Genomic DNA, 8,854 nt, shown 5'->3' with positions numbered 1-8,854 from the left:
TATAGACATATGACATTTGAAATGTGTCTATTCCTTTGACACTTGTGAGTAATGTTTACTGTTCATTTGATTATTTCACTTTTGTCTATCTATTTCACTTGCTTTGGCAATGTAAACATGCTTCCCATGCCAATAAAGCCCATTGAAGAGAGAGATCTCAGAGCATCATGAAATGTGCAGGTAGCTGACGTTGTGTGATGTTGTCTTCGTCCCCCAGAGCTCTGAGGAGGAGTCTAAGTGGGTGGAGGATCTGATGAAGCTGCACACGGCCCGGGTCCGAGACGTAGAGATCCTCACGGGCCTGGACTTCTACCGTCGGACTAGCCGGAGTTACCCTGAAATCCTCTCACTGAAGACTCACATGCACACGTATGAGAGCGAGATCTAAACCACTGTCTACCTACCCTCTCCTGTCTACCTACCCTCTCCTGTCTACCTACCCTCTCCTGTCTATACCTACCCTCTCCTGTCTACCTACCCTCTCCTGTCGACCTACCCTCTCCTGTCTACCTACCCTCTCCTGTCTACCTACCCTCTCCTGTCTACCTACCCTCTCCTGTCGACCTACCCTCTCCTGTCTACCTACCCTCTCCTGTCTATACCTACCCTCTCCTGTCGACCTACCCTCTCCTGTCGACCTACCCTCTCCTGTCGACCTACCCTCTCCTGTCGACCTACCCTCTCCTGTGTCCACCACAGCTCCGATGGTCTGGTGTATATTTTTGAATATGTCGTGTTTTGTTTTTTCACATGTATTATTCTAAATGTTTATTCATGACTGTTCTGTTCCTCTGTAATGCAACACATTTCCTGTCCCTTTTTTTTTAGTTTTTTTTAATGATTAACAAGCATGAATTGAATTGCCTTATTTGTTGTTACTGTGGTGTATGTGGTGTGTGTGATGACTGTCTTGCTGGTGATGGCTGAGAGTACTGTGTTAATAATAATAAGCTCTGTCTGTACTGTGAACAATAATACTAGTGAACCTGTAGTGGTGACATCCTTTTAAATATGTACCGGACACCTGTGTGATCTACTTATTTATGCCTCATGTTTCAATGCAATAAACCTTTTTGTACGACCTCGTCTGTTATTGCGGTGTATCGGGGAGGTTGGCAGCAAGGTCAGAGGTCATTGCTGCTCACCGTTGTTGGTTTGATTTAATGCTAACGATATTAGCATTATGATCATCAATAAACAAAACATCAATCAATAAAGCCTGTTCCTGTAGTTGGGAGATTTAATGTCAGTAATAAATGTGTGTTTAAATGGGTTTAGTGACGGGCTCCCGAGTGACACAGCGCTCTAAGGCACTGCATCTCACTGCTAGAGGTGTCATTACAGACACCCTGGTTCGAATCCAGGCTGTATGTATTACAACCGGCCGTGATTTGGAGCCCCATAGGGTGGCGCACAATTGGCCCAACGTCGTCCGGGTTTGGCCGAGCGTAGGCCATCATTGTAAATAAGAATTTGTTCTTAACTGACTTGCCTAGTTAAATAAAGGTTATATATATATTTTTTAAATGACAAGAGATACTGACAGGTTTTTAACTTGTAGTCTACACACTACAGAAATGCCCACCTACAACATTCTTCCAAGGATGAAATCTAGGAAGTGCATCTGGTCTGACTCAAACCTGCTAATCTCAGTGGACGCTTCCCCAGACGTACAATAAAGGTTTGAATCGAGATCTGATTACACTGCAAACACCAGTCTGTCTCAACACTACAGCGATGATATACTGTAGTGTTCTCAGTCATTTATCACATCTGATTACACTGCAAACACCAGTCTGTCTCAACACTACAGCGATGATATACTGTAGTGTTCTCAGTCATTTATCACATCTGATTACACTGCAAACACCAGTCTGTCTCAACACTACAGCGATGATATACTGTAGTGTTCTCAGTCATTTATCACATCTGATTACACTGCAAACACCAGTCTGTCTCAACACTCCAGCGATGATATACTGTAGTTTTCTCAGTCATTTATCTCAGTGCGAGAGACAAGAGAAAATGTATTTTACCAGCTGGCTGCCGGTAACTGACTGGACACCCTGTGTACTGTACGTCCTGGATGGTAACCTATTCTCTACATAGGCTGCGTTTACACAGGCAGCTCAATTCTGATATTTTTCCCCCACTATTTGGTCTTTCAACCAATCACATCAGATCTCTTTCAGAGGTGATCTGATTGGCCAAAAGACCAATTGGTGGAAAAATGTTCACAATGTAAACAAAAGCAACTTAGCTACACTGACTACCTATGTTCACAATGTAAACAAAAGCAACTTAGCTACACTGACTACCTGTGTTCACAATGTAAACAAAAGCAACTTAGCTACACTGACTACCTGTGTTCACAATGTAAACAAAAGCAACTTAGCTACACTGACTACCTATGTTCACAATGTAAACAAAAGCAACTTAGCTACACTGACTACCCGTGTTCACAATGTAAACAAAAGCAACTTAGCTACACTGACTACCGTGTTCACAATGTAAACAAAAGCAACTTAGCTACACTGACTACCCGTGTTCACAATGTAAACAAAAGCAACTTAGCTACACTGACTACCCGTGTTCACAATGTAAACAAAAGCAACTTAGCTACACTGACTACCTATGTTCACAATGTAAACAAAAGCAACTTAGCTACACTGACTACCTGTGTTCACAATGTAAACAAAAGCAACTTAGCTACACTGACTACCCATGTTCACAATGTAAACAAAAGCAACTTAGCTACACTGACTACCTATGTTCACAATGTAAACAAAAGCAACTTAGCTACACTGATTACCTATGTTCACAATGTAAACAAAAGCAACTTGTGTAATTTGAGTATCATTTAGTACAACCACTAGCAACAATTTAATGAGTACTTGCGAAAAACAGGGCCAACAGCTATTGTACTTACGCATAATAGATTAATATGGTACAGTGCAGTAGGGGAAAATAGAATAAAGACGCTACTCTCCGTTCCCAAATCAACGTCTTTGTGTAGTAGGTAGAACGTCACATTGACACAACGCGGATGGCAACGCGACGCTTCTGTTGGAGCTGAGCTGTGATGTACTTTTCCAATTAGCGCTACAGACCACCAGGAGAGGACAGTGTGCCGACCAGGGACACTGCAGTTATGGTCATGGCTAACTTTTACTCTGGATAGGAATAACAATAGAGGTAATGTTTCCTTATACTTTCCTGCACTTCTTAAATATCCCACAAGGTGTCGCTGTTTGATGTATAGTGGTTTTATGCACCAGTTCTGGGAGAGCTTTTGAGCGTTCAGTAATTTCACTGACTTGTAAAAGAAGCGAGTGTTGGAAGTTAGAACACACCATAGTCTCTCATAGTCATAAAGCATGTTATGTCGCATTCATTCGTCGGGGTTGTCACTAAACTATCCATTAGCCTTATATGAAAGGTGTTATTCTTGTGTGACTCAGTTTTTAGGTCAATTTAATGTACATCAACTGTTGTCTAACAATTTATCTACACGGTATATCATGATGGTTGGAATAAAGAGAAACAAATCAGAAGTTATAGAAAATATACATATTTAATGTCAAATCATGAGTATTATTATAATGACCAAAAAGGCTGGGCGAAACACAACCAGAGTAGACGTACAGACACTATATAGAATTCATATTTACATTAGGTTTACAAAGACATAGAGACACTATATAGACTTCATATTTACATTTGGTTTACAAAGACATACAGACACTGTGTATTTAATACACACTCGCGCCAACTATACAGTAAAGTATTTACGTAACTTGTATCTTTCTACAAGAGACCACAGAGGAGTAGAAAATTAACATTCTGTTTTAGGAAATTCTACATTGCGTTGCAGTCAATGACAGTATATCAGAACTGGGTGACATATATATGCCAAAGACTTTGGAGGTGCACTTGACTTAGCTTGTCCTGTACAACGGAACCAATGGAATAGTCTCATAAACTGCCAACTCAACCCACAGCCTGCACACTGGTCAAGTTAAATCATCTCAAGTATTTGACACATGTATTTGACCCAGGTCTGACGTGTACGGGGCGGGGCTAGAGGTCCTAGAGCGGAGACTTACAGGCTTGCTGTGGAAAGCGGCAGTACATTATGAGAACAACCTTTGACCTGGCTGTCGACATGACTGTTGTGTGGGCCAAGACCAGGTTGACTGCAGAGCCTGGGAGAGGGCAAGAGTCTGCAAACATCTAAAAGGTCAAAGGTCAGAGGAATGAGGGGAATAGAAACACAGGTTTTCACCAGAACAAATACAACAGTGAGCAGGTGTTGCTTTCACGAGACATTTTTTTGTGACGTGCAGCTGGAAAATTGTTGGACGTGCAAACATTGCACTTGAAACTATTGTAGGTAGCCTAACCGCTATTTCGGAAATACCTCTGCAACAGTCAGAGGCTGTCTACAACTGATCCAGGAGCTGTGTATGATCACTGAGGCCGTTTGCAGTAAGCAGAAAAGGAAAACTCTATCGTTATGATACACTAAAGCACAACGTTTCCAGTTCTATCAGATGCAGAAAGCTCATCCATTCTGTAAAGGTAGCTAAGTGCTGACTGTGAGAATCTCAATTGCATACTCCTCGCGTCCTCACTCCTCTCTCCTCGCGTTCTCTCTCCTCTCTCCTCTCTCCTCACGCCCTCTCTCCTCGCGCCCTCTCTCCTCGCACCCTCTCTCCTCGCCTCTTTCTCAAAACCCATTGGAAGAGAAAGTCAGAGGGGAGGGACATCTGGCTTTCTCATCCAATGGGTTTTGAGAAGGAGGCGAGGAGAGAGGACGCGATAAGTATGCAATTGAGATTCTGCCTCCTGAGACCAACCATACACCGTCAGGGATATGATGTCAAGAACATTTAGAGTCATGAACATATAGAGTCGCCCGACTACAGTACAGTACAATACTACTGTCACAGATGACTAGAAGAAACTTTAGTTGTGTCTATTGGTAACAGTGTTATAACGTGTAACCGCTGTAGACCAGGTCTGATGGTTGATACACAGCGTTGTCTCTGGGACAGTGGTAGTGACAGGCGCAGGTGTTGATGAACATCACAGGTTTCTTCACGGCTTTACCCTGAGCACACTGGAACTCCACCTGCACCGTCTCGGTGCTGTGTGGGGTGCAGCAGCGCCCGTCCGTACACACACCACAGTACCGGGCCTTGTAGGTCAGGACGCTGGTGCAGTTCTTATAGCTGAACCGGATGGGTTTCACCGCCTTCTTCATCCTCAGGCACTTGCTTCCTCTCTGAGGATTTAGAGGAGGAAATGGTTGTCAGTTGGTGAAACATTGGAATACTTCTTTCATGTATTTTGTCAGAGCTCTTGTGAGTTTTGTTCGTCGGAAGATTTGCATTTAGTCTGAATGGCAAGTTGAACTTGAACTTCTATTCTGACATTTCAATTCGTATTTTCCTTCTACAACTGTGATTTGGTTTGTATTATTAGTAGCCTACCGTAGGAACATCCTTCTGCTGCTGCTGGTATTAGTACAGGGACAGTGGGTTGAGTAGCCTACCTTAGGAACATCCTGCTGCTGGTATTAGTACAGTGACAGTGGGTTGAGTAGCCTACCGTAGGAACATCCTTCTGCTGCTGCTGGTATTAGTACAGGGACAGTGGGTTGAGTAGCCTACCGTAGGAACATCATTCTGCTGCTGCTGGTATTAGTACAGGGACAGTGGGTTGAGTAGCCTACCGTAGGAACATCATTCTGCTGCTGCTGGTATTAGTACAGTGACAATGGGTTGAGTAGCCTACCTTAGGAACATCCTGCTGCTGGTATTAGTACAGTGACAGTGGGTTGAGTAGCCTACCTTAGGAACATCCTGCTGCTGGTATTAGTACAGTGACAGTGGGTTGAGTAGCCTACCGTAGGAACATCCTGCTGCTGCTGTTTGTCGCAGGGCCTGACGATGCACAGACGCGTCTGCTTGACCATCTCACAGCGGGGGTTCCTGTTGGTGACCCGGGTGGAGATGCCCATGCCACAGGTCCGAGAGCAGGCGCCCCACTCCGTAGTCTGCTCTATGCAGTTAGTACTGGGGTCCCACGAGTCAAACCCCACTGTCTCCTCCTGTCTGTAGGCTGTACGGGAGGACGGGGAGAGACACACCGGATGAGACAGATGTTGTGACATGGGAAATACAGATGCACGCTAGATTGATTGATGGACATAAGAATTACTGGGCAAAAGTGCAGAAGAGGAGACTTATGTTAGGCTGGTATTGGGAACTGTGTGGTTTGCATAATTGATGCAAACGTACACCTGCATTGCTTGCTGTTTGGGGTTTTAGGCTGGGTTTCTGTACAGCACTTTGAGATATCAGCTGATGTACGAAGGGCTATATAAATACATTTGATTTGATTTGAGTTGATTCCCCTACATTGGTGTATAATCGGTATACAGGTAATCCAATTCCCAGTTCTATCGGAATCTATTTCTTTAGGTGCCTAAAGTCCATTAATCACAGATTAAGAACGATCCAAGGTACATCACATTCCAGAGAACACGAAATGGAATGTTTTGGCTGGCTACAGAGGTCTACACCGAGGCTTCCTGGGATAAGTCAACTTGCTCTGTGAGTCTCTCTCTCTCTCTCTGTACTCCGAGGCAATTCAGCGTTTCCCTTCACACACAGAGCCAGCCAGGTCAACCTAGAGGCATGAATCTGTCTCTTGACTTTGTGGCTTGCACCAGAGTACCAGTCACGTCAGAAGCAGAGAGACGTAGAGAGAGAAGCTGCATCCCACATGAAACCCTATTCCCTATGTAGTACACTAGAGAATTATTTATCTAATTGGTATTTTTTACTTATCTATTTTTTTACTTAACCAACAATGCAGTTTTAAGAAAAATAAGTGTTAAGGGCTTGTCAGGGCTTTTTTAAGGGCTTTGATTTGAGAGCAGAGAGACTGAGTGCTTACCAGCCATGGCGAAGCTGCCCAGGGCACTGGCCTCTGGTTGGGGCTCACAGACCCACTTCTCACAGCACTCCCCTGGCACCGCCACCTTCCTGGGTCGAGGGCAGTCAGGGCCCGGCAGCATCACGTCCAGGTTGCAGCGTGGCACGCAGGCGATCTGACCGTCCCTGCAGGTGCACTGGTACCTGCAGCTGGGGAAGAAGGTCTCCCCGTTCTGGTACACTGAACCGTCCAACAGGCAGATGTCTCCCTCATGAGCTGTGGAAGACATGGAGGACACAAGAAAAGCACAAATCATTATTTAACATTTTTTAATTTCCAATACTCATATCTGGATAAAATCCCAAAAAAATGGCATATGTTTAAGTGTTTTGTGTCTTCAAATGAATGTGAATTGTCATCGTCGTCATCATCATCATCATCATCATCATCATCATCATCATCATCATCATCATCATCAATAGCTCTTAGATAGGGGCGGGGTCCCCGCTGCCACTCTTCGATCACCTTTGACCTTTTTCAAAAGGAGGCGAGAGAGGACAGAGGAGAGAGGTACGCAGGAGTTGAGCAAATCCAATTGAGACAAGGCCAGGGAATCTACCCCGTCGCTCTGACACCTACACGAGGACATCAACTCGTTCAATATAATTAACAAATGACTCACCGACACAGACACCTGTCCTCTGGTGTACATCGGCCGTGTAGTCGCAGTTCAGACCCCTGTGTGTATCACAGGGATTTATTTCTGAGCACGCCTCTCCTTTCTGCCTCGCACAGACCAGACAGCATGCGCAGTCATCCAGAATCAGCTGGACCGCGGGGGCGCACATCGGAGGCTCCTGCGAACAGAGGCACCTTGTCGGACACACCTGCGCCAAGATCTGGGAGCAAATCTGGAGAGAAAAAAAGGGAAAACTGTGTTCAAATGTGATTTTTCAAAGTTGTTGCTCCTTGTTTTCATATTCTTCACATGATGTAGTTTGGATGAGTCTAGTTTGTAAAGTTTAACTGAATTTATTTACCTGTGTTGAAATGTAGAAAATGAAAAGGGTTCTCTCTGCAACCTTAGACATCCTGATTCAGCGAAAGGTAGTTTTCTCTTCGTAGAATCGTCCCTCCTTTGTGTCTTGCTGTAGCTGTGTAAATCCCTTCGGCGTGCTTCAGAAGTGTGTGCAGAGCCATTTATAACGGTCCTGTCTAACGACACGGTGACGCGTGAAGGAGGAACGGAGGAGGGGAAGGAGGAGGTATGGAGGAAGGGGATAATGGAGGGATCACCCCCCTGGCCCTGGTAGAGTCTGGGAATTTTGATTGGATCAGGATGAGACTCACATTTTCCTGTTAGATCCTGAGTTCTTTGCACACAGAGGAAGGCTACGTTACTAGTATTTAGGACACATAAGCTCATTTGACAGTTTTATTGCTGCTATTCATATCAATAATCAACATTTTTCATGATCATTCAAATGAACCTACTTCAAACTAGTTCCTCCGTTCCCTGATTTTCATTATTGTGCTCATTACATCTCTGGAATGAAAATAGATCTAGTTTGGCTGCAGAATAGATATCACACTGGTTGATCTAGTTTGGTGAAGAATAGATATCACACTGGTTGATCTAGTTTGGCTGTGGAATAGATATCACACTGGTTGATCTAGTTTGGTGAAGAATAGATATCACACTGGCTGATCTAGTTTGGTTGTAGAATAGATATCACACTGGTTGATCTAGTTTGGCTGTAGAATAGATATCACACTGGTTGATCTAGTTTGGCTGCAGAATAGATATCACACTGGTTGATCTAGTTTGGTGAAGAATAGATATCACACTGGTTGATCTAGTTTGGTTGTAGAATAGATATCACACTGGTTGATCTAGTTTGGTGAAGAA

At 44.1% G+C, this 8,854-nt stretch overlaps 2 protein-coding genes across 3 annotated transcripts in view; one reads left to right on the top strand and one right to left on the bottom strand.

Moving 5' to 3' along the window:
• The window catches only part of enpp2 (ectonucleotide pyrophosphatase/phosphodiesterase 2), a 40,862-nt gene extending 39,781 nt beyond the window's left edge, over nucleotides 1-1,081 (top strand). For both annotated transcript variants that reach the window (XM_071395773.1, XM_071395772.1), the window contains exon 25: nucleotides 218-1,081. In XM_071395773.1, the coding sequence (XP_071251874.1) occupies nucleotides 218-388 (171 nt within the window). In that variant the 3' untranslated portion in view covers nucleotides 389-1,081. The remainder of the gene's footprint in view (nucleotides 1-217) is intronic.
• A 2,474-nt stretch (nucleotides 1,082-3,555) lies between these two features.
• Nucleotides 3,556-8,138, bottom strand: LOC139572911 (CCN family member 3-like). The gene is made up of 5 exons (XM_071395771.1): nucleotides 7,986-8,138; nucleotides 7,628-7,856; nucleotides 6,967-7,221; nucleotides 5,912-6,126; nucleotides 3,556-5,287 (listed from the first exon to the last, which is right to left on the bottom strand). Exons 1-5 carry the CDS (start codon nucleotides 8,034-8,036, stop codon nucleotides 4,994-4,996), a joined length of 1,044 nt encoding a protein of 347 aa, XP_071251872.1. The 5' UTR covers nucleotides 8,037-8,138; the 3' UTR covers nucleotides 3,556-4,993.
• Between the last annotated feature and the right edge of the window lie 716 nt (nucleotides 8,139-8,854).

Source organism: Salvelinus alpinus, chromosome 4, assembly GCF_045679555.1.
Source record: "Salvelinus alpinus chromosome 4, SLU_Salpinus.1, whole genome shotgun sequence".
Lineage (NCBI taxonomy): Eukaryota > Metazoa > Chordata > Actinopteri > Salmoniformes > Salmonidae > Salvelinus > Salvelinus alpinus.
This window is presented reverse-complemented; position numbering and strand designations above follow the sequence as displayed.